The sequence below is a fragment of the Ranitomeya imitator genome, chromosome 5 (assembly GCF_032444005.1).
Source record: "Ranitomeya imitator isolate aRanImi1 chromosome 5, aRanImi1.pri, whole genome shotgun sequence".
NCBI classification, from domain to species: Eukaryota; Metazoa; Chordata; class Amphibia; order Anura; family Dendrobatidae; genus Ranitomeya; species Ranitomeya imitator.
Window position 1 is genome coordinate 524,052,295 of NC_091286.1, and position 25,993 is coordinate 524,078,287.

The 25,993-nt window shown below is 40.8% G+C and overlaps 1 protein-coding gene across 9 annotated transcripts in view; it reads left to right on the forward strand.

Annotated features, from left to right (window-relative positions):
* Positions 1-25,993, forward strand: part of DOCK10 (dedicator of cytokinesis 10) — a 448,273-nt gene that overhangs the window by 383,248 nt on the left and 39,032 nt on the right. For 5 of the 9 annotated variants that reach the window (XM_069727557.1, XM_069727548.1, XM_069727551.1 and 2 more), the window contains exons 40-48: positions 5,045-5,169; positions 6,659-6,771; positions 6,898-7,032; positions 11,682-11,864; positions 13,142-13,252; positions 15,737-15,952; positions 20,540-20,597; positions 21,810-21,908; positions 24,255-24,361. In XM_069727557.1, coding sequence (XP_069583658.1) covers positions 5,045-5,169; positions 6,659-6,771; positions 6,898-7,032; positions 11,682-11,864; positions 13,142-13,252; positions 15,737-15,952; positions 20,540-20,597; positions 21,810-21,908; positions 24,255-24,361 — 1,147 coding nt within the window. The remainder of the gene's footprint in view (positions 1-5,044; positions 5,170-6,658; positions 6,772-6,897; positions 7,033-11,681; positions 11,865-13,141; positions 13,253-15,736; positions 15,953-20,539; positions 20,598-21,809; positions 21,909-24,254; positions 24,362-25,993) is intronic. The other 4 variants (XM_069727554.1, XM_069727556.1, XM_069727550.1 and 1 more) reach the window with 3 other exon arrangements.

The window sequence follows — 25,993 nt, forward strand, 5'->3', positions numbered from 1 at the left end:
TCCATCAGAGTAAATAACTTTATCCCAGTCCCCTGCAGTCTGGTTTATATTCTTCCTATAGCTATTTTATCTAATTAATCCCCTTCAGACTGTTTGGAACATCAAAAAAATAACCTGAAAATCATTACTATGATTGTTGAGTAGTATAAAAAAAAAACCTCATGTTATTTGACAATTAACAATAAAAATATGCTTTAAAATACAATACAAAGGATCCACACAGGATAAAGAAACAGAAAAAAAAAGAGAAAAGGGTGGATCAGCTTGAAACTCCACTGTATGGTACCATGTAAGTGAAAATATAAGTAAATACTGTAATATACATATATACATATATGTATACCTATATGAAAAGAAGGATGCGGTGATCACCAGGAAATGGCACCAGCATTATATCCTATAAAGTGCAGAGCACAAACTGTCAGTAGGTATTATAGAACATTTAATTCATTATGAAACAATCAATATGCTGACAATAAATATACACGTCATAGCTGGTTTCATTCACCTGAGAAAACCGCGCCATTAAATAAAATAAAAATATAGCCTAATATAATCACCTGCATAATACCATCGAAGGAATGGGGAAATCAAGGTGGTTGGCCTCCTGATGTGCGTTTCGCACCACATTCTTCATCAGGAGGGTTGGGGAAATGTTTGGGACATCTGGAAAATGCATGCCTTGCGAATTGCAGAAGTCTTCAAAAATGACAGTGAACGCAGTAAATATGTACATAAACTTGATGCATTCATCAATAATAGTGTAAAAAGACATGAAAAGCCTATAATTGTGCTTCAGTAATCATTGAAACATCTGACTGAAAGATTGAAAATACTGAATCAGAAACTGTGTGAAGATGGAAATTTGTGTCAGTCTCAATTTTTTTAACCACAGCTTTATTTTAATAGCTAATTTTATAAGGGTTGGCATATCCTATTTACTGTTGTGTCTGCTCATGTTATTGCCCTATATACATTATACATTTCATAGTTTAATGGGGTCTTTCTTTATGGCTCAGATAAGGTTTTGTGACCTATATTGTAAAATTTATAAGACATACAGTATAAAACTGGAAAAGAACAGATAAAACGGAATGATAGAGTGATAAATCTGTAACTAAGTGGTAAAATAATACAGAGTCCGTGAGAAATCCCATACATAGCAGTGTCTGGCCATTCCCACAAATCTGTCTCTGAACAGCTGCTTGTAGGATCTCATTCCCACATTGTAAACTAAACTCCTGAAACCTTCTACAGTGGGACACTGGTGTATTGTGTCCAAGAACAGCAAACACGTCTCTGCACAGCTGCAGGGTCTGCATTGGCGCATGGTGCCGGAATGGGGAGAACAGTAGCAGATACCAGTAGGCGCTGTCATGTCTGCCTCTGCCCGCGACATGGATGAAGTGCAGGATCCATACTGTATCAGGAGCACATTGATTCTTTACAGATGTTGTGGAATTAGGGTGGATGCTTCATCTACATAAGCAGCAGTTTCCACTTCGATTACTCTGATTTTCAGTTTTATCTACATTTACAATGATTTATTGGGTACATTAATGTCTCTTTATGTTACCAGCACTGCCTAGATGTCTCATTTAGCGCCTAGGTGTCCCAGCAAGCTTTGCCTTTTATGGCAAGCCATTCTGTTTTTTTTTACTTTTTTTATTATCGCATTCCAGGATATTGCAATGATTCGGGAGCCATAAGTTTTGCAATTTTCCTTCAGGAGAGCTATGATAGGGCTTACCGTATGTTTTGCTTAATTAGCTGTAGTTTTCATTGGCACCATTTTATGATTCGTGTGACTTTTTGATTAGATTTTATTAACTAAAAGCATATAACAGAAAGCATGGAAAGTCTACTTCTAAAGCAGATAGATGAAGCTGCAACCCATAATGAGGTCCTGGTTATGGGGGACTTTAACTACCCGGATATTAACTGGGAAACAGAAACCTGTGAAACCCATAAAGGCAACAGGTTTCTGCTAATAACCAAGAAAAATTATCTTTCACAATTGGTGCAGAATCCAACCAGAGGAGCAGCACTTTTAGACCTAATACTATCTAATAGACCTGACAGAATAACAAATCTGCAGGTGGTTGGGCATTTAGGAAATAGCGACCACAATATTGTGCAGTTTCACCTGTCTTTCACTAGGGGGACTTGTCAGGGAGTCACAAAAACATTGAACTTTAGGAAGGCAAAGTTTGAACAGCTTAGAGATGCCCTTAATCTGGTAGACTGGGACAATATCCTCAGAAATGAGAATACAGATAATAAATGGGAAATGTTTAAGAACATCCTAAATAGGCAGTGTAAGCGGTTTATACCTTGTGGGAATAAAAGGACTAGAAATAGGAAAAACCCAATGTGGCTAAACGAAGAAGTAAGACAGGCAATTAACAGTAAAAAGAAAGCATTTGCACTACTAAAGCAGGATGGCACCATTGAAGCTCTAAAAAACTATAGGGAGAAAAATACTTTATCTAAAAAACTAATTAAAGCTGCCAAAAAGGAAACAGAGAAGCACATTGCTAAGGAGAGTAAAACTAATCCCAAACTGTTCTTCAACTATATCAATAGTAAAAGAATAAAAACTGAAAATGTAGGCCCGTTAAAAAATAGTGAGGAAAGAATGGTTGTAGATGACGAGGAAAAAGCTAACATATTAAACACCATCTTCTCCACGGTATTCACGGTGGAAAATGAAATGCTAGGTGAAATCCCAAGAAACAATGAAAACCCTATATTAAGGGTCACCAATCTAACCCAAGAAGAGGTGCGAAACCGGCTAAATAAGATTAAAATAGATAAATCTCCGGGTCCGGATGGCATACACCCACGAGTACTAAGAGAACTAAGTAATGTAATAGATAAACCATTATTTCTTATTTTTAGGGACTCTATAGCGACAGGGTCTGTTCCGCAGGACTGGCGCATAGCAAATGTGGTGCCAATATTCAAAAAGGGCTCTAAAAGTGAACCTGGAAATTATAGGCCAGTAAGTCTAACCTCTATTGTTGGTAAAATATTTGAAGGGTTTCTGAGGGATGTTATTCTGGATTATCTCAATGAGAATAACTGTTTAACTCCATATCAGCATGGGTTTATGAGAAATCGCTCCTGTCAAACCAATCTAATCAGTTTTTATGAAGAGGTAAGCTATAGACTGGACCACGGTGAGTCATTGGACGTGGTATATCTCGATTTTTCCAAAGCGTTTGATACCGTGCCGCACAAGAGGTTGGTACACAAAATGAGAATGCTTGGTCTGGGAGAAAATGTGTGTAAATGGGTTAGTAACTGGCTTAGTGATAGAAAGCAGAGGGTGGTTATAAATGGTATAGTCTCTAACTGGGTCGCTGTGACCAGTGGGGTACCGCAGGGGTCAGTATTGGGACCTGTTCTCTTCAACATATTCATTAATGATCTGGTAGAAGGTTTACACAGTAAAATATCGATATTTGCAGATGATACAAAACTATGTAAAGCAGTTAATACAAGAGAAGATAGTATTCTGCTACAGATGGATCTGGATAAGCTGGAAACTTGGGCTGAAAGGTGGCAGATGAGGTTTAACAATGATAAATGTAAGGTTATACACATGGGAAGAGGGAATCAATATCACCATTACACACTGAACGGGAAACCACTGGGTAAATCTGACAGGGAGAAGGACTTGGGGATCCTAGTTAATGATAAACTTACCTGGAGCAGCCAGTGCCAGGCAGCAGCTGCCAAGGCAAACAGGATCATGGGGTGCATTAAAAGAGGTCTGGATACACATGATGAGAGCATTATACTGCCTCTGTACAAATCCCTAGTTAGACCGCACATGGAGTACTGTGTCCAGTTTTGGGCACCGGTGCTCAGGAAGGATATAATGGAACTAGAGAGAGTACAAAGGAGGGCAACAAAATTAATAAAGGGGATGGGAGAACTACAATACCCAGATAGATTAGCGAAATTAGGATTATTTAGTCTAGAAAAAAGACGACTGAGGGGCGATCTAATAACCATGTATAAGTATATAAGGGGACAATACAAATATCTCGCTGAGGATCTGTTTATACCAAGGAAGGTGACGGGCACAAGGGGGCATTCTTTGCGTCTGGAGGAGAGAAGGTTTTTCCACCAACATAGAAGAGGATTCTTTACTGTTAGGGCAGTGAGAATCTGGAATTGCTTGCCTGAGGAGGTGGTGATGGCGAACTCAGTCGAGGGGTTCAAGAGAGGCCTGGATGTCTTCCTGGAGCAGAACAATATTGTATCATACAATTATTAGGTTCTGTAGAAGGACGTAGATCTGGGGATTTATTATGATGGAATATAGGCTGAACTGGATGGACAAATGTCTTTTTTCGGCCTTACTAACTATGTTACTATGTAACTCTTTGAGAGGCAAAATGAACAACAAATCTCAGCAATTCTATATTTCATTTTTTTTTTAAATCCCATTCACCTTCAGGTATACTTGACGCAATGGCCCCGATTCATCAAGCCCGTCATTGGTCTCTGAACGCCAGGTATTCGGACATCCTGCTGATCTGAGCTGGTGATAGCTCACTGTCTTTGCGCACATCGCACAGTGACGGAGCCGCTAAAACGAGCGTTACTGATGACCCGTTGTTTTAGGGAGGGGGCAGTGACCGTTGCACTGGGATTCGCAAATGAAACATCATCAAAAAGGAAGTGGGAAAAAAAATTGAAAAACTGTTAATTAAAGTATATTAGAAAATAGTTTAGATAATGGAATTAAACAAATAGGGATTTAGAATGACTACTTAGGATTTCGGAACACCCCTTTAACAATTCCTGCCCATCAAACAATAAAATACGAACAGCACACGGATAACATTCATGCGCTATACGCTTTTTTTTCACAGGGACAATAACTTGCTTTGACAGTATTGATCTGCAACACAGATTAAAGACACATTGGTTGCAATGGAGCTCTCATAAATATCTAATTGCACTACCAAAAAATGATGTGTGAAGGAGCTATTACTATTGTTCAGTACACTGTGTTCTTTTTTTGCAGGATACAGTCTGCACATGACAGCCATAAACACCCAAGATCACAAACTCTTCCTATTATTCGCGGCAAAAATGCACTTTCCAATCCAAAACTACTGCAGATTATAGAACTGACAAGTTCCATGCCTAGTAAGTAAATAAAACATTGCAAAATATTGCTACAGATTTGCCTTTTTATTCCATCTGCACTAATATTTCACCAGCTCATTCCTCCTAGTAAATGGTGCACAACACTTAGGATTAATTCACACAGTTGCTAGTGGGCTTATTTTCTCCTGCATATATTAGCCCAACCCCTGATCCCTCAACTCAAACTGACAGCATCATAGGTATTTATGAGGCTGTTAATGTTGGACCAGACCTTTCAGCAAATATACAGACGAGAAAATGCTTCCACTATGTTGTGTGAAATAGCTCTTACTCCAACTTTAATCAGGACCAGTCACTTGCTAAAAAAAATTGAGTTAAAGGGATTTTTCCACAAACAAAGTACATTTAATCAATAGATCTTGGAATAATAAAATGTTCCACAATTGGGTGTGTCAAATAAAAAATGTTCCTGTGTTGAGATAATCTTATAAATGTACCCCTGCTGTGTATTGTGTAATGGTTGTGTCTGACCGTGCAGGAACATGGTCGAATATACCACATCTACTGAGCATGGGAGGATGCAAAAGAGAGTATACGGACATTACAACAAGGGATCAAAGCTGATTTTTTTTTCTGTGAGGTAAAACAAGTTTAAAAACAGACAGGAAAAGGTTTTACGTCACAGAAAGAATCAACTGCAATCCCATGCTGTATACTCCCTTTTGCTTTGTCCCCTTCTCAGGAGCTGTGCTATGATCAAATCATGTCCCAAAACAGTCAGACACATCCATTAAACAGCACATAACAGGGGCATATTTATAAGATTATCTCATCAAAGGAACATTTTCTTTAACATATCCAATTGTGGAACTTATTATTATTCCAAGATCCATTGATTAAAATGTACTTTGTTCATGGGACAATCCCTTCTTTAAATACCTTGTAAAGATTTCTCAGCAGTCAGCACCCCTGATTCTGCTGTTTTTTTTCTTCCTTTTTTGCGCTGCATCACTCCATTGCAGAGATATTCATTTGTGTTGCTTTTGGAGCGCTGCATGTGAAATCTCTGTTTGCAGACCAACTGGATGATTCTTCAGTCTTCTGTGAGATGTGCACTTTCAACCCTTCCTTCCAGACACTTACAATCAAAGCTTGGCAGTGTCAGATAGGGGTCAAAGTGTATACCCCAGAGAAAGTTCTGAAGAATCAACAAGTTGGTCTTTAAGAAGAAATTGTATGCACTTCACTCCAGAAGCAATAAACATGAACATCTTTGCCATGGAGTGACACAATGCAAAACAGACAATATTTTTGAGCAGGTGACAGGTTTTCGAAAGCTCATTTTTTCACCTTTTATATATATTTTTCATCTATTAAGTCACATATGTATTAAGTACAACATTATGTTATTATGTTTATTATTATGTATGAAGGTTCAACTAAAGGGACAATGTTTTACCAAATGATATCTGTGCATATATTGTAAAGTCAGATTCATATACCGTAGCGGATTATTATTGTGTTGCAGGTAATTCTAATGAAACTGACATTGTGCACCACATTGATTCAGATGCCAACATTGCCACTGAGGTCTGTCTTACTGTACTGGACCTACTTTGCCTCTTTAACCAAAGTCACCAGGTAGGCAAACCGCAACCAGCAGCTGAGCTGTGATCTAAGTAGTGTTCCCGGAAGTAAACCGTCTCCATTAGATGTGATCATTGTAGTCCTGGTATAAATGGTTTGTCATCGATCTCCTTTTCCTAGAAGCTATACCTCTCTGATAGCCAGAGTGTGCTAATGAAGAAAGTATTTGACACCCATCTCCTCTTCCTGCAAATCAACCAGTCAGTGGCAGCCCTCCGCCATGTATTTGCTGCATTAAGGATGTTCATAAGCAAGGTACAAAATCAGATTATTTGGCAAAAAATGTATAACATCTGCAGCAGGAAAGATATATCTTTGTACCGTGTTAGCCAGTAGATAGAAAAATATTTAGAATTGAGAGTCCTCAGTGGTTGATACCTTTTAATGGCTAACTGAAAAGATGGTAACAAATTGCAAGCTTTCCAGACTACACAGGTCTCTTCATCAGGCATAGAATAACACAAAATCTGAAGAGTCACATATGTATGCACAACACAGCACAGAAATAATGCAATAGATAAGACAAGTGACGAGAAGCAGAACTATCATTATGGGAGAGTTGTGGCCATAAATATTGGAACAGTTCATAAATAAGAAGTGTGAATGTTTTATTGTCCTCTTATTGGGGTCTGGTTCTGTGTTGTGATGCCCCCACAAGGTCTGAGGAGCAATTTCCTTAATTGATAGTTCTGCTTCATGTCACTTTTCTTATATATTGCATTATTTCCTTCTGTGCTGTGTTGTGCATAAATATGTGATTCTCCAAAATTTATTTTAGTCTATGCCTGATGAAGAGACCTGAGTAGTCGTGAAAGCTTGCAATTTGTTACCATCTTTTCAGTTAGCCATTAAAAGGTATCAACCACTGAGGACTCTCAGTTCTAAATATTTTTCTAACATCTGCATCACATTTATATATGTTAGCTAGTTTAATCAGTCAGGTTGGATGTGATTTCAGCCTTCTTGCTGCTATTTTATTGACTTCTATGTATTAGGGCTTGTGCAGACGGCCATAGATTCTGTCATCCGAGAGAGCTGGAACGATTATGCAAATGACGCTCTAATCAAACTTTAATAAGATTTTGATAAGAATGTCAGAAAAGTGTGGATCCAACTTTCTCAGTGAGGAGAAGATTGAGAAAAAAATTCTCCATATTCTCCATTTTGTGAGGCTGTGGAAATTGGACTGCACTCAGATGTCATCCATGTGCATTTCGATGATTTCCTTGAGTGCCATCCGAATATCCGATCAAACTCAAACATACAGTGACCATATCTTTCTACAGACTGTAAAAAAAGACAAAACACACGGCACTCAAGGATCCTGTGTGGTGCCCAAGTCAGGTTTCTAGCCCGTCAATGCAATAGTAATAAATCACTTGGCACTCAAATGGTTTCTTTCAGATGAAAAAGTGAACATCCCATTTATTTGTGCATCCAGTTGAAAGATTATTTAAACGTTTTCGGTCGAATCACAAGACCTTCATCAGAAATATATTTAACAAAACTGGAAGCATAGGACAATGGGGTATATGAGCCTAGGCAACCCAGGATGGAAAGCGCACCTGGAACGTTGTTAAAGATATTTCTGATGAAGGTCTTGTGATTCGAGCGAAAACGTTTAAATAATCTTTCAACTGGATGCACAAATAAATGGGATGTTCACTTTTTCATCTGAAAGAAACCATTTGAGTGCCAAGTGATTTATTACTATTTCTACAGACTGTGTTTGAGGAAAAAATCTGATATGTGCTCTGCCCCACAGTATAACATTGGTCCGAGTGCAACCCGATGTTTTGTCGGCTCACACTCGGACCGACAATATTGTCATCTGCACGAGCCCTAATAATAATAATATTCATAGATTCTAACTAATGCATTGAAAAATCATTAAACATGAGATGAGCCTAATCACATGAAATAATCAGCAGAAGATCATTTATTTTATTTTATTGCTTAAAGGCTTTACAAACCTTGAAATAAATGAACCACAAATATATATACCGTATATACTTGTGTATAAGCCAAGCCGAGTATAAGGCGATGCATCTAATTTTGCCACTAAAACTGGGAAAACGTATTGACTCGTGTATAAGCTGGGTATGCATTGTCCCCTCATCCCTATCTTGGTATGCATCGTACCTCATCCCCATACTTATATGCATGGCTCCTTATCCCCATCCTTGTCTGCATGGCTTCTTATCCCTATCCTTGTCTGCATGGCTCCTTATCCCCATCCTTGTATGCATGGCTTCTTATCCCCATCCTTGTATGCATGGCTTCTTATCCCCATCCTTGTCTGCATGACTCCTTATCCCCATCTTTGTCTGCATGGCTTCTTATCTCCATCCTTGTCTGCATGGCTCCTCATCCCTATCCTGGTATGCTCGGCTCCTCATCCCTATCCTGGTATGCATGGTTCCTCATCCCTATCCTTGCATGCATGGCTCCTCATCCCTATCCTTGCATGCATGGCTCCTCACCCCTATCCTTGTATGCATGGTTCCTCATCCCTATCTTTGTATGCATGGCCGCCATGAGAAAAGCATAAAAAAAATGCTAGTTACCTTCCCTGTGTGCCCTCACTGCATCTTGTTCCGATGCCAACAGCTCCAGCAGCCAGGCGATCATGTGTCCCATCTTTTTAAGGTAATGAATATTTACTCCACTCCATGCTTATGGGAGTGGAAAGAGGTGAATATTCATAACTCTTAAGTAGCGCGCACCCGTGACAGCCCTGCAGCTGCTGGAAGCCAGAGGCTGCGTCAGACACTGTGCGCGCTATAAGAGAAATGAATATTCACCTCCAGCGCAGTGAATATTCTTTTCTCTTTAGCAGCAGGCACCGACTTTAGCGCATCCGCGGGCTCCTGCCTCTGTGACCTGCTGCTCCGATGCTCCCCCTCCACCGCTGTCTTCTGTGACAATGACTCGAGTATAAGCCGAGGGGGGCATTTTCAGCACACAAAAAATGTGCTGAAAAACTCGGCTTATACGCGAGTATATACGGTATACTATGTACTAAATATTAAGATCTAAATGTACATTACATAGCATACACATTTGTGCGAATTTACTTCAAGATTTGTATTAATTGAGAGATTTTGTAGGAGACACATTCTAGAGAGGAGATCTCAATTATTGCAGCAATACAACCAAAATTTTTGACTGGGGACTGAGATTAATGCTATTATAAACAATTCCAAGGTACTGACCTCAACTTACAATGAGGAAAATAACTATTTGATACACTGACAAGTTTTCCCACCTACAAAAAATGGAGAGGTCTGTAATTTTTAAATAATTAAATTGCATTTCATTGCATGAAATAAGTATTTGATCTCCAACCAACCAGCAAGAATTCTGGCTCTCACAGACCTGTTGTCTCTATTAATTACACCGGTTTGAACTCGCTACCTATATAAAAGACACCTGTCCACACACTCAATGAATCTCACTCTAAACTCTCCACCATGGCCAATACCAAAGAGGTGTCTAAGGACACCAGGGATAAAACTGTAGACCTGCACAAAGCTGGGATGGGCTACAGGACAATAGACAAGCAGTTGGTGAGGAGGTAACAACTGTTGGTGTAATTATTAAAAAATGTAAGAAACAAAAGTTGTCAATCTTCCTCGGTTTGGGGCTCCATGCAAGATCTCATCTCAAGAGGTAAGGATGATTCTGATAAAGGTCGGGAATCAGCCCAGAACTACAAAGGAAATGACCTGAAGAGAACTGGGACCACAGTCTCAAACATTACCGTTAGTAACACGCTACATCGTCATGGATTAAAACACTGCAGGGCACACAGGTTCCCATTGCTCACGCCAGCACATGTCCAGGCCCATTTGAAGTTGCCAGTGACCATCTGGATGATCCAGAGGAGGCATGTGAGAAGATCATATAGTCAGATGAGACCAAAATAGAACTCCACTCACTGTGCTTGGAGGAAGAAGGATGAGTACAACCCCAAGAACACCATCCCAACCATGAAGTATGGTGGGGGAAGCATCATACATAAAGAGTACAGGACAACTGCACCGTATTGAAGGGAGGATGGTTGGGTCATTTATCTTAAGATTTTGGCCAATAACCTTCCTCGCGCAGTAAACGCATTGAAGATGGGTCATGGCTGGGTCTTCCGGCATGAAAATGGCCCAAAACAGCCAGGGCAACTAAGTAGTGGCTCCGAAAGAAGCATTTCAAGGTCCAAGAGTGGCCTAGTCAGTCTCCAGACTTGAACCCAATAGAAAATCTTTGGAGGCAGCTGAAACTCGGTATTGCCCAACGACAGCCACAAAACCTTAAAGATCTGAAGAAGATCTGTATGGAGGAGTGCAATAAAATCCCTGCTTCAGTGTGTGCAAATGTGGTCAAGAGCTACAGGGAACATCTGACCTCTGTAGTGGCAAACCAAGCTTTCTGTACCAAATATTATGTTCTGCTTTTCAATTGTACTTATCTCATGCAGTAAAATACAATTTTTTTAATATAAAAATCGTACAATGTGATTTTCTGGAATTTTTTTTAGATTCTGTCTCTCACAGTTGAAGTGTACCTACGAAATAAAATTACAGACCTCTCCATTCTTTGTAGGTGGGAAAATTTGCATAATTGGCAGTGTATCAAATTATTTTCCCCACTGCGTATGTTTCCAAGAAAAGTGGCCCTAACACCCAGCGCCCTGGACAAATTCCCCAGTAGCCCCTACCCACCAGCTACACCCCTGGAATAGTGAATCTCTCATGGACATAACATAACAAGAGCAATTGTCTTATTTGTATACCATACATTACCTCTGAGTTTGATAACATTTCATCTCTCTATTTGGGATTTTTTCTATTTCTGTAGCTACAATGTAATATCTCCAGTTAGCATAATTTGAGGTATTTTCTTCCTAGTTCCCCAATGCGTTCTTTCAAGGGCAAGCCGACCTTTGTGGTCCTTTCTGCTATGAAGTCCTGAAATGCTGCAATCATCGCTCCCGCTCGACACAAAATGAGGCCTCAGCTCTTCTCTATTTCTTCATGAGAAAGAATTTTGAGTATAACCAACAAAAGTCAATTGTAAGGTCGCACCTCCAGGTAACTTACCCCCTCTGCTCACCTGCGGCTTCATAGAACATCATTTTGTACAGTCAATAGTAAATAGACAGACGTTTCACACTGTTCACACCATCCACCAATAAACAGTCTGCAGAGAGTTTTGTGTGCCAGTGAGGCTCAATTTCCAATAGAATGACCATCAGCGGCACATTCAAGACAATAAACATTGGCGCTCACTGATTTATTCACATTGCCATCTGTACAGAACTAGGAGAGGCTGCTGAAATGCTGAGAAAACTCCTTTTCGCATTAGCCTACGCTCCAGCTGGCCTAATTTTTTTGTGTTTTCATTGCAGCATTGAACATTATTATTACAGTAGCTGTTAATGAAATCTCACTACTTATTATTGTATTTCTCAGGTTGTATCAACAATCTTGGAACCAGCCTACTAGTCCACACACAACTTAGAATGGATTGCATTCAACCTAACCATCCACTTTCAATGGCATTTGCCACCATCTAATACAGTGGTCCCCAACTCCAGGCCTCGAGGGCTGCCAACAGTGCAGGTTTTCAGGATTTCCTTAGTATTGCACAAGGGTTGGAATCATCACCTGTGCAGATGATCACATTACCACCGATGCAATACTAAAGAAATCCTGAAAACCTGCACTGTTGGCGGCCCTCGAGGCCTGGAGTTGGGGACCCCTAATCTAATGTGTACCAGTTCCTTCCAACTCTCCCACAACAGATGATGTTAGGGGAGAGAAGGATTGGACAGTTTGATTTTGAGCCCTGCAATCGTTAAAGGGAATTTTATAGGCTTTTCACAAAAGTCTGCTGTCACCATATGTGACTGCAGACTTGGGAATCCTCACATTGTGGCCAGTGCGCGCTGTGACATCTATGTCTATGATTAGAAATAGCTGTTGTCTAAAGCTATCTGAGGTGTTGGGACAGATAGCTGTCAGCACAAGTGACATAAGATGTAGAAACACTATTAGACTTTGGGTACGTACATTTTACCCCTAACTCTTCAGTATAGTGGCATAGTGACCACATACTTTCCAATGATGGTTTCCACTATGGTATAGATTTAAGCATCAGATTGATCAACATGCAGCAGACATTAAATAGCAGTGCTCATTGTCGGATATAATAGATTTTTCTCTGCATATTGTGGTGAAACAATTGGTGTATTTCATACATTTGTCTCAGTAACTGAATGCCGTTTTGCCGTTAGGCTTATTTATAATGGAATATGGAATGAAGTTGCACAATACATCATCCGCTTCCATGTTGTTTCTATTAACAGCTCATTAAGGCAGTAAGTCAACTGATTGCTGACGCAGGCATCGGTGGCTCGCGATTTCAACATTCCCTGGCAATTATCAACAACTTTGCAAATGGAGACAAACAGATGAAGGTAATGGATTAAACTATTGCTTAAAGAGAACCTGTCATCAAGATTTCATACTCCAAAACTAATGGCATGTAGGTGCTTTATTGCTGATTAAATTCTTACCTTTATTTTCTTATACAAATCTGTTTTGCTGAAATCCATAGTTGAAATTGTATGCTAATGAGTTGCCAGTGCGGTTGGATTGGACATTGCATTTGCAGACCTCCCACTTCTCTGCCCTTTCCCCACCCACTGCCTACCTCCTGAGTATGAGCGACCTGTCAGTCAGAGACACAAGGCAGGGGGAGAGGCAGGAGAGTTGTAAGTGCATGGCCCAACCCACTATTAGCATACAATTTCAACTGAGAACTTCTCTAAAACAGCAAAACATAGTAACATAGTAACATAGTTAGTAAGGCCGAAAAAAGACATTTGTCCATCCAGTTCAGCCTATATTCCGTCATAATAAATCCCCAGATCTACGTCCTTTTACAGAACCTAATAATTGTATGATACAATATTGTTCTGCTCCAGGAAGACATCCAGGCCTCTCTTGAACCCCTCGACTGAGTTCGCCATCACCACCTCCTCAGGCAAGCAATTCCAGATTCTCACTGCCCTAACAGTAAAGAATCCTCTTCTATGTTGGTGGAAAAACCTTCTCTCCTCCAGACGCAAAGAATGCCCCCTTGTGCCCGTCACCTTCCTTGGTATAAACAGATCCTCAGCGAGATATTTGTATTGTCCCCTTATATACTTATACATGGTTATTAGATCGCCCCTCAGTCGTCATTTTTCTAGACTAAATAATCCTAATTTCGCTAATCTATCTGGGTATTGTAGTTCTCCCATCCCCTTTATTAATTTTGTTGCCCTCCTTTGTACTCTCTCTAGTTCCATTATATCCTTCCTGAGCACCGGTGCCCAAAACTGGACACAGTACTCCATGTGCGGTCTAACTAGGGATTTGTACAGAGGCAGTATAATGCTCTCATCATGTGTATCCAGACCTCTTTTAATGCACCCCATGATCCTGTTTGCCTTGGCAGCTGCTGCCTGGCACTGGCTTCTCCAGGTAAGTTTATCATTAACTAGGATCCCCAAGTCCTTCTCCCTGTCAGATTTACCCAGTGGTTTCCCGTTCAGTGTGTAATGGTGATATTGATTCCCTCTTCCCATGTGTATAACCTTACATTTATCATTGTTAAACCTCATCTGCCACCTTTCAGCCCAAGTTTCCAACTTATCCAGATCCATCTGTAGCAGAATACTATCTTCTCTTGTATTAACTGCTTTACATAGTTTTGTATCATCGGCAAATATCGATATTTTACTGTGTAAACCTTCTACCAGATCATTAATGAATATGTTGAAGAGAACAGGTCCCAATACTGACCCCTGCGGTACCCCACTGGTCACAGCGACCCAGTTAGAGACTATACCATTTATAACCACCCTCTGCTTTCTATCACTAAGCCAGTTACTAACCCATTTAAAACACATTTCTATAAGAAACATAAGGATATAATCAGTATTAAACCACCTTAATATACAGTACATGCCACTCGTTTGGGGTATAAATCCTGATGACAGGTTCTCTTTAAATACATGTGGACAGATCTTGAGCGCACAGAATGCTTAAGAAATGTTTCATGGGATCGTGTGTTCTTGTGTTGAAGAAATGAACGTGATGTAGAAGATTAGTCTAAAACCACTGAGATATTGTTATGATAGGAGGGGAACTTCGGTTTCGAGATCAAATTCTTTCTTATCCACATGGTAACATATCAGCCCAATGGGTAATTAGGTCCCTGGATTATAAAGTATAACCACTGGATTGATAAAGATTACAACTACAGTAGATCCATGAGCAAAATAACTTAGCCATTGGATAGCTAAAGATGACAAAAGATCATTAATTTGCAGAAAACGCTAAACCAGTTGGTGACCAGTTCTCTGTGGTGCTGCATACTGCTGGGTGCCATACCGCTGGATGACGTTGCTTTAGTGCCACCATGATCTTCGAACAATACCACTTGATCAATGGGGTCAGGTATCTGCCCATTCTGGACAATGGAGGGAAATTTAGATTTTTTTTTTTAACTATTGTAACCAGCATCTACATTGACTGTTTGGCATATTGAAAATATTACCTGTCAAATGGGTATTTGTGAGAAGGAATCCAATGGAAACTTTTCATATGGAGGCTATTGGTATACAACAGACTGATCACTGGTGCAATTTATCACCATTCTGCACCCTGGAAGAATCACTATCCTACCTCTTGGCTAACCTAAAAATGCTATGGAATCCTTTGTAGAAGATGTTTGCTTCACGTCTGGTAGGTCCTATAAATTAATAAACAAATCCAGCTTATACCATGTATGACTTTTAGACAATTTATGATAATTTATTAATTTATTATAATGTATTGTCACCAAAATGACAAAAGATAAATAGAAATAATACATAATGAAACGTGCTAAGTAAAACTTTCTTTTCCCCAAGAATACACTATTTCCAGCCGAAGTGAAAGACCTGACCAAAAGGATCAGAACAGTTTTAATGGCCACGGCACAGATGAAGGAGCATGAGAAAGATCCAGAGATGTTGGTTGATCTCCAGTACAGCCTAGCAAACTCCTATGCCAGCACTCCGGAGCTACGTAGAACCTGGCTGGAGAGCATGGCCAAAATCCATGCCAGAAATGGGGATCTATCTGAGGTAAAGAAGCTTTGTCATCTGTAGTCTGTTATTAGACAGTGTAGTGATGTGTCGTGTAATACGTGTACACAATGTATAGATTTACCTTTAATGTATTTTTATCATTGATATTCTGAAGCCCGCTGTCCAGAACTTGTGGGTTTACCCCTATCCTAAGTTCTGGCCATGTAGGATAGGTGATATTTAGGATAGGCACCCCTAACAATCAGCTCCCATGGCAGCCGATTGTACACGGTGCACAGACCTAGAGGGCTGGGCTGCAGTAACAGAGAACAGCCACTAAAGAAAGTACAGATTTTTTTTGTTCTGGATCCAGGTACAGCGGGACTTGGTAAAGGCTAGTCGGTGGATTGACCAGTTGTTTGTCCCACTGTGATCTGATATTGCTAATTTGCCCTAAGGATTTAAAGGTAACCTTTCACCACGGAAAACACTATTTTCCAAGGGTAAATCTGCAGGTAAATAACATTAAAATGGTGCCTGGCCACCTTACTGAAAGTGTGGCTACCAGGAGAAAATATACTTCTTTCCTCCCAGGAGCCGCTGGGGCATGCCTAGAGAAGCTACAGTCACTGCTCACAACACTGCTCACTATACTGTGATCAGCAGCTGTAAGCCTGCCCTGCACTTTGATTGACACCCGGCTTGGCAGAGCATGCGAACAGAGCAAGTTGTCAATCAAAGTGCTGGGAGTAATTGATGTGGCTTGGATGACATTTATAGTCTTAAAAGGGTAGTCTGATGGAAAAAGTTATCATCTATCCACTTTTTATTAAGTGAGGGTCCGACTGCAGGGACCCGCACCGATCGGCTGAATGAGGAACTTTTATGCCCATCAGAATGGAGTGGTAATGCGATTAGCCGACCACATGCGCCCAGGGGCTGCCGAGCACTGTACCCGGCTTTTTCGGTAGCCCCATAGAGAATGGATAGAGTGACAGTTGTGCATTTACCCGCTGATTACATTTTGTAACAGGGATAAAAGTGCCTCATCTGGGAGAAAAATTCCCCATTCTGCCGATCAATGCAGGACTCAGCGATTGACCTCTCACCGATCAGTAAGTTATCACCTATGGATGATAACCTGTTTCCACTGGACAACCTCTTTAATCACATACAGTTTTTATCTTGCACTGATGCCTATGGCTTTACAACACTTCTCTTGCAATTCATTAATTGTCAGTTACATAAAAAGGAAAACGGGAAAATAACACAACCCAGAAAAAAGATTCTAATGCAGGAATAAGCCATTGTCTAGACACAGCACAGGAGTTCCTCTGAATCTCCGCGCTGAAGACTTTCTGCAGATGGTTTTGCTTAAGCAGAATACAGAGATCTGCGCTTTCAGGACAAACCTTCCCTTTTGCTGGAAAGGAGTATGGAAACAGTGACTCAAAGCTTAGGAGCTGATTACTTTTCTCTTTGTCTCTGCAAATATGCAAAGTCACTATTCCCTTAATAGGTTTGCCCTTGTAATGTGCAATGATTGACATGAATAATTATGTCCAGAGCTGGATGGGGCACTGGTAACTTGATGTGCTTCTGATCTGATATGGAGGACCCATTATAACAAGTCAGGTCCTCCGTTGCCATCTCCGCAAGATAAATAGATGTGCTGTGGTCTGGAAAGACGCACCGCATGTCCGTCTCCGCAGGTAAGTCACAGGCATCGGTGCACGCATAGTGGACATTTGATTTCTTGAAATCCCGTTCACTATGCTGTAACATCTGGATGCTGCGGGTTGGACGCTGCGCAAATACACAGCGTCCAACCCGCAGCTTTTACTGATCGTGTGAACCTACCCTTACAGATCTATCGGATGGAGCACCTGCCTGGCCGCCGGCTACTGAATAAAGCTGAATAAGTAACTAATACCACAGCTCTCAAAACAATAACAACCACATAATAAAAATTATATTAATAAAGATAGTATAATTATATAAATTATGCTAAGAGTGTGGCAGGAAACAAGTGGTGACCACTTCGTGACAAGGTGAAACCAAAACCCAAAGCACAGATTGAAAGAAAGAAAATCATCCAGACGTAGAACCATATAAAATTAATTTTTATTTATAACATCTGATAATACAGAAAAATACAATAAAAGGTTAAAAAACCACAATGTGCACACAATGAAAGTTTATCATATTATGAATAATAGATAAAATCCCCTCATTCACTGATAGAAAATGGGACAAAATTATACTGAGCAAATAAAAAAGTGAAATTAAATGAGTATAAAAATCCTTATAATTATATACAGTACAGACCAATAGTTTGGACACACCTTCTCATTTAAAGATTTTTCTGTATTTTCATGATGAAAATTGTATATTCACACTGAAGGCATCAAAGCTATGAATTAACACTTGTGGAATTGTATACTTAACAAAAAAGTGTGAAACAACTGAAATTATGTCTTATATTCTACGTTCTTTAAAGTAGCCACCTTTTGCTTTGATGACTGCTTTGCACACTCTTGGCATTCTCTTGATGAGCTTCAAGAGGTAGTCACCGGAAATGGTTTTCACCTCACAGGTGTGCCCTGTCAGGTTTAATAAGTGAGATTTCTTGCCTTATAAATGGGGTTGGGACCATCAGTTGTGTTGTGCAGAAGTCTGGTGGATACACAGCTGATAGTCCTACAGACTGTTAGAATTTGTATTATGGCAGGAAAAAAGCAGCAAAGTAAAGAAAAACGAGTGGCCATCATTACTTTAAAAAATGAAGGTCAGTCAGTCCAAAAAATTGGGAAAACTTTGAAAGTGTCCGCAAGAGCAGTTGCAAAAACCATCAAGTGCTACAAAGAAACTGGCTCACATGAGGACCGCCCCAGGAAAGGAAGACCAAGAGTCACCTCTGCATCTCTACAACAGATGTTAAGAGGAGACTTTGTGCAGCACTCCTTCATGGTAAAATAGCTGCTAGGAAACCACTGCTAAGGACAGGCAACAAGCAGAAGAGACTTGTTTAGGCTAGGAATGGACATTAGACCAGTGGAAATCTGTGCTTTGGTCTGATGACTCCAAATTTGAGATCTTTGGTTCCAACCACCGTGTCTTTGTGCGACGCAGAAAAGGTGAACGGATGGACTCTACATGCCTGGTTCTCACCGTGAAGCATGGAGGAGGAGGTGTGATGGTGTGGGGGTGATTTGTTGGTGACACTATTGGGGATTTATTCAAAATTGAAGGCATACTGAACCAGCATGGCTACCACAGCATCTTGCAGAGGCATGCTATTCCATCCGGTTTGTTTTTAGTTGGAACATCATTTATTTTTCAACAGAACAATGACCCAAACACACCTCCAGGCTGTGTAAGGGCTATTTGACCAAGGAGGAGAGTGATGGGGTGCTACGCCAGATGACCTTGCCTCCACAGTCACCAGACCTGAACCCAATCGAGGTGGTTTGGGGTGAGCTGGACCACAGAGTGAAGGCAAAAGGGCCAACAAGTGCTAAGCATCTCTGGGAACTCCTTCAAGATTGTTGGAAGACCATTCCCGGTGACTACCTCTTGAAGCTCATCAAGAGAATGCCAAGAGTGTGCAAAGCAGTTATCAAAGCAAAAGGTGGCTACTTTGAAGAACTTAGAATATAAGACATATTTTCAGTTGTTTCACATTTTTTTGTTAAGTATTTAATTCCATGTGTTAATTTATAATTTTGATGCCTTCAGTGTGAATTTACAATTTTCATAGTCATGAAAATACAGAAAAATCTTTAAATGAGACGGTGTGTCCAAACTTTTGATCTGTACTGTAAGTGCACCATATGCAAGTGTAAAAACAGGGGGGGGGGGAAATCCCAAAATAATGAGTGACCAAATTAGAATGTGCAAAAAGTGCAATGTGATTAAGGACCAGTGCAAGTCTCATATGTGGCACTTGAACAAGTGCTACAACAAGAAAATGCCAGTAGAATTTATATCACACCACATGTAATATGCAAAATACCTTGCGGGGACTCCAAATCTATGGGTGCACTCACTTTTTTATTTGCTCAGTATAATTTTATCCCATTTTCTATCAGTCAATGAGTCAATTATTCATAATATGATAAACTTTTATTGTGTGCACATTGTGATTTTTTTAACCTTTTATTGTATTTTTCTGTATTATCAGATGTTATAAATAAAAAATAATTTTACATGGCTCTAAGTCTGGATGATTTTCTTTCTTTCAATCTGTGCTTTGGTTTTGGTTTCACCTTGAATAGAGCTGGGCCCGGTGTAAAGTATTAAGCGGGGGAAGGAAGCGGCTATGTCCAATGGATGCATTTAGGTTCTTCACATTTACATTTTTCAGTTATGAGCATTTAATATATATCAGTACAAGCCAAGCTGCCTTTTAACGTTGTAAAGCATATCATCTCAACATACTGGTAACTAGTATTTGTAAGTCAAGCTATAGAGAACGTATAATAGAAGATTTGTACCTCTTCTGTATTTCTGTTTCTTTCCTATCATTGTCCTGTAAATACTGATGAAAAGTAATGAAGGAAATACTGCCAAGTGAAAATGGCTTAAGACTAAATTAATAGTAGTTAAACAATAAATGATTGGTCTGCGTTTGTCTCGTTACAGGCTGCCATGTGTTATGTCCATATTGCTGCATTAATTGCAGAGTATTTAAAAAGGAAAGGTAAGATAGCCTTTACATATCACATTGTAACAAATGAGTAATGCTTGATTGGGGTAAGGTAACTTACTGTTCATTGTGGAAACAAGTTTCATGTTAAAAGGGGGTCCCCAAGATTACAAAATGACATAAAGGTACCCATATGCTGAGTGATGCCACCATAGCTTAAAAATAATTATTTTTCATTATAATGAAACTTTGATTTGATGGTGCCAGGGCTCCTCATGGGTGGGATTACCTAATCGTGCTACAAATTCTATAATTTGTTGTTTTCTCACAGACATTGCCTTTGCTTGCAAATACTTGCATGTACCACTCATTAGTGCTTCTCTGATATCCTTTTCTGCACACTGACCTTTCATTGCCTGCTGCCCAGCATGTGAAACATGATGCCTCCAGTGATAAGAATGGGGGTAGCAGAGAGCAAATGATGTGTGACATCCCCATACAACATGGAGGGGTAGAAGTACAAAATTATGTATTCAGGGTAGAACACATCACATATCCTGGAGATGAGGACTAGGGGCATCATCAGGTGACGCCAATAGATGTTGGCTCACAGAGGCTCAGTACATTAGGCTACTTTCACACTAGCGTCGGTCTCGGCCCGTCGCAGTGCGTCGGGCCGAGGTTACCGACGCTAGCAGTGAATGCGCAGCACAACGGGGGCAGCGGATGCATTTTTCCAGCGCATCCCCTGCCCCATTGTGAGGTGTGGGGAGGTGGGGGAGGAGTTCCGGCCGCGCATGCGCAGTCGGAAATGGCGGACCGTCGGAAGCAAAAAACGTTACATGTAAGGTTTTTTGCTCTCGGTGGTCCGCCACAACACGGCGCAACTGTCGCACAACGGTTGCGACGTATGTCAATCCGTTGCAATGCGTCGCTAATGTTAGTCTATGGGGCAAAAACGCATCCTGCAGACAACTTTGCAGGATGCGTTTTTTCCCCTAAACGACGCATTGCGACGTATTGAAAAAAACGCTAGTGTGAAAGTAGCCTTAGTGACTAACTGAATGCGGATCATTTGCACATAATCTTTCTGCATGTAAACCATTTTCTACATTATTTTACATGTTCAGAAAACCTCTTTAACTTGTGGTTGTATAGTTTAACACTAAATCCATGTGTTTTGCTGTTTGTGCCATTAAAAGTGCATGCACTAACTTTTTCTTATTACCACTATACTAAAGTTTATTTGAAACTGCTATACTGTAGGATACTGGAAAAGTGAAATCTGTCAGGCCCCAAGCATGCTGCTGGAAGAAGAAAATTCCTTTGATTATAACCATTTACTAATCTCCACTGGTGCAAAAAGTGAGTGCCCCTAACACTGCATGTGTTGTGCTCGGTCTTGCCACTCAACTTTTTGCAATAAATACAAGATTTTTTTGTTTGCTTGGATTGTTGCATTTTGACGCAGTGATCAACATATTTTACTATGCATGGACTGATTACAGAAAAGAAACCTCATTCATAATCTGTTTGTTTTTAATCACACTGAGTACGGTAATTACGTGTTGTCCTAATTTATATAGCGAGTGGATGGCTGTCTTCCAACCAGTTATGATACAGCTAATGGGGCAGAGAGGCCGCTGTATTTCTCGTGCTAGGATCACATTGTAATCCTCGGACTGACCATCGGCTCTCCTGACCTGAGTGTGTCATCTGCATAGAAATACATCACGCTGTCATGCTCAGGTCAGGAGAGGTGCCGGGCCTGTCCGTGCATTGTGTTGCGATCCTCGCACTAGAAATACTGTCGTCTGTCTGCCCCCTAACATGGATTACCAGCTCAATATGTTTCTTCAATCACAATTAAGAAGTGAATGTCTTTAGTGTAATATTATGTAGTAATTGGACTTCAGGCAACTCTGCCCCACGTAAAATAAAAGCACCACATACTCGCCATTCAATCAATGTCAGCACTGTGTCTGCCAGCACTTGGGTAGTATTGTTATGTTACATGAGCGCTGCAGCTTGTCAGCGGCCACTGATGGCACAGAGCTCCTTTGACATAAAAAGGTTACACAAGTGCTGGCAGAGACAGAACTGTCTTCACTGGAGCGGAACTAGTCCTACAGATGATTAGTTTTTGTTTTACATAGGACACTGTTGCATTTAAGAAGGGGTTGTTCAACTAGTCAACTAGTGGTCTCCTTTATCACCAGTTTTACATGTTCATAAACATGAACCACGCTCGGATCGTGTCATCAGGCCCAAATGTCAGCTTTCCTGGTCTGAGCTAACTGCCTCTCATGTATGAAGTCAGGAGGCCCAGTGTTCTGCCTGGATATTGCAATCTGAGTGTAGTCTTTATTTCACGTGTGGGTGTAAGTGGCCTAAGACTGTTTAGAGATGAATGAATCATTTCATTCCTGGTCGGTGTCCAGGTCAGTGCTCTCTGGACATGAATAGGAGCTACCAGAAGTTCCTGACCTTTCTGGATCCTACGCTAATCTTATAATTTGCTGAGGTCAAAAAATTCACACAGCTCCTGTTCACCTGTCACCCTGGAGTGAGGGAGTAGCTAGGTGAACAACAACAGGAAGAGAGTGGGGAAGCCCTGATACTTGGAAATGTGAGAGTAGAGATTCCTAGGCAGATCTGACAACACTCTGTCTGCCCTAACATTCCTAAATAGGTTCCGCACCTATCGCTGAGCAGGAACCTAATTCCTGACTGCCCTTAGCGATAAGCCCTGGATAAGGAGGGGAAGGGGTTTGCAATAGTCAGTCCCCACTACCACTAAAGACAAAGCAGAAAAATAAACGAAGAAATACACTTAGCTTGAGATGATACAAGAGAGCTCATGCCAGTAATCCTCCAAGAGAACTCCAAAAAGGCACTAGTTGTCTACTAGTACTTCCAACTAGAAAGAGGTAAATAGAGCTAACACCAGCATCTTGCTGAAGGGACTCAGGGGTATTTAAACATCCAGCAAGGATGTGTCAATAAGTAGCAGAAGGTGGAGGTTACTGTTAGGTCCTAAAGGGAGAAAGATATCACTCCATACAGAGATGAAAATCAAGGGGTTGTTTGCAAAGTCAAGCGCAATGACCTTTTACAGCCGTATTCAAAGTGACTGTCTGTCGTACCTGGCACACCCATGATACCACGGCCAGAGACAACTGACCTGCAATGTGGATTGGAGTTGTGCAAAGTGATACGCTCATCTGATGTGTTAACTTGCTAAAGTCATGCAGCACAACAGACATAGCCTTTAAAAAGAACGTTTTTATCTGTAGTCATTGGCAACTCTACATGTTGGTGAATATAGTCTCAAGGGATCTTAGCAAGACTCTATCCCATGTGCTCTATTAGGCCACAGCAGATTGGCTAACTTACAGATGTATCAGGAACCAAACATGCATTAAGCATTCCATTGACCTAACACACAGAATCAGTTTATGCCAAACGCTTCCTTATTTGTATAGGCTATGTTATCGCTATCAAAGACACGCTACTCCAAAAATAGGGGTTTAATAAATCTGTACAGATAGAATAACAAAATGAAGATAAACCACTTAAAAGTTTGGACTTGGTACCACAGATGACGTGTTTCCAATGTCAAACATATATGTATGAGTGTAAAACCTCATGTAAATGTGTCCCTGCCAGTCACAGTGAGGGAGACTACTAAGGCTATGGCTTTATTAACAGGTTTGTTTTCCATGGGGTGGCCAGCCTTTCAGAGTATCACCCCAAATATCAAGGAAGAAGGGGCAATGAAAGAAGACTCAGGGATGCAGGACACCCCCTACAATGAGGTAAGCAGTTAACCTTAAATGCAGATGTAAAGTACTTAAAGGGAACCTGTAACCTACAGACACTGTCAGGCTTGCGCTGTTATACTGATTAAAATGATAACGTGGGCGTCTAGTGGTTGTTGTTTAATCTTTATTTTCAGTTTTGAGTTAATGATATGCTCGTGCTCCAGGGCAGCCTGTGGGGGGGTCTTCATGTGGTGCTCTGATTACATATTCATTAGTATGGCTTGTGACAGGTCACTGATACCTCAGTGACCTAACCCCTATTTTACATACTACATATACTGTTGTGGAGTTAGAAAAACATTGCAGAATATATAGAATATGGCTGCACTACCCATAATATTAAATTAATAAGCAGGTGTAAGTAAGCTGTGGCTGCAATATATATATATATATATATATATATATATATATATATATATATTTTTTATACTAGATTGTGGCCCGATTCTAACGCATCGGGTATTCTAGAATATGCATGTCCCCGTAGTATATGGACAATGATGATTCCAGAATTCGCGGCAGACTGTGCCCGTCGCTGATTGGTCGAGGCATCCTTTATGACATCATCGTCGCCATGGCAACCATTATGACATCATCGTCGCTGTGCCCGTCTCTGATTGGTCAAGGCCTGGCGGCCTCGACCAATCAGAGATGCGGGATGTCTATGTCCTTTATGACATCATCGTCGCTGTGCCCGTCTCTGATTGGTCAAGGCCTGGCGGCCTTGACCAATCAGAGGTGCGGGATTTCTACGTCGATGCTGTGCCCGTCGCTGATTGGTCGAGGCCTGGCGGCCTCGACCAATCAGAGACGTAGGATTTCCAGGACAGACAGACAGACAGAAAGACAGACAGACGGAAATACCCTTAGACAATTATATATATAGATATACTAGATTGTGGCCCGATTCTAACGCATCGGGTATTCTAGAATATGCATGTCCCCGTAGTATATGGACAATGATGATTCCAGAATTCGTGGCAGACTGTGCCCGTCGCTGATTGATCGAAGCAACCTTTATTACATCATCGTCGCCATGGCAACCATTATGACATCATCGTCGCTGTGCCCGTTGCTGATTGGTCAAGGCCAATCCTGGCCTCGACCAATCAGAGACGCGGGATATCTACATCCTTTATGACATCATCGTCGCTGTGCCCGTTGCTGATTGGTCGAGGCCTGGCGGCCTCGACCAATCAGAGACGCAGGATTTCTACGTCGATGCTGTGCCGGTCTCTGATTGGTCGAGGCCTGGCGGCCTCGACCAATCAGAGAAGCGGGATTTCCAGGACAGACAGACAGACAGACAGACAGACGGAAAAACCCTTAGACAATTATATATATAGATATACACAGTTGAAACCAGAAGTTTACATACACTATATAAAACGACACATATGCATGTTTTCTTCAATATCCAACATGAAATCAGAATGAACTTTTTCAGCTTTGTCACCTGTTGCTGACCCTTCCCTAATACATGAATGCAGAGGGTTTTTCACACTTACATGCACATGTATACACTGCTCAAAAAAATAAAGGGAACATTAAACAACAGAATATAACTCCAAGTAAATCAAACTTCTGTGAAATGAAACTGTCCACTTAGGAGGCAACAATATTTGA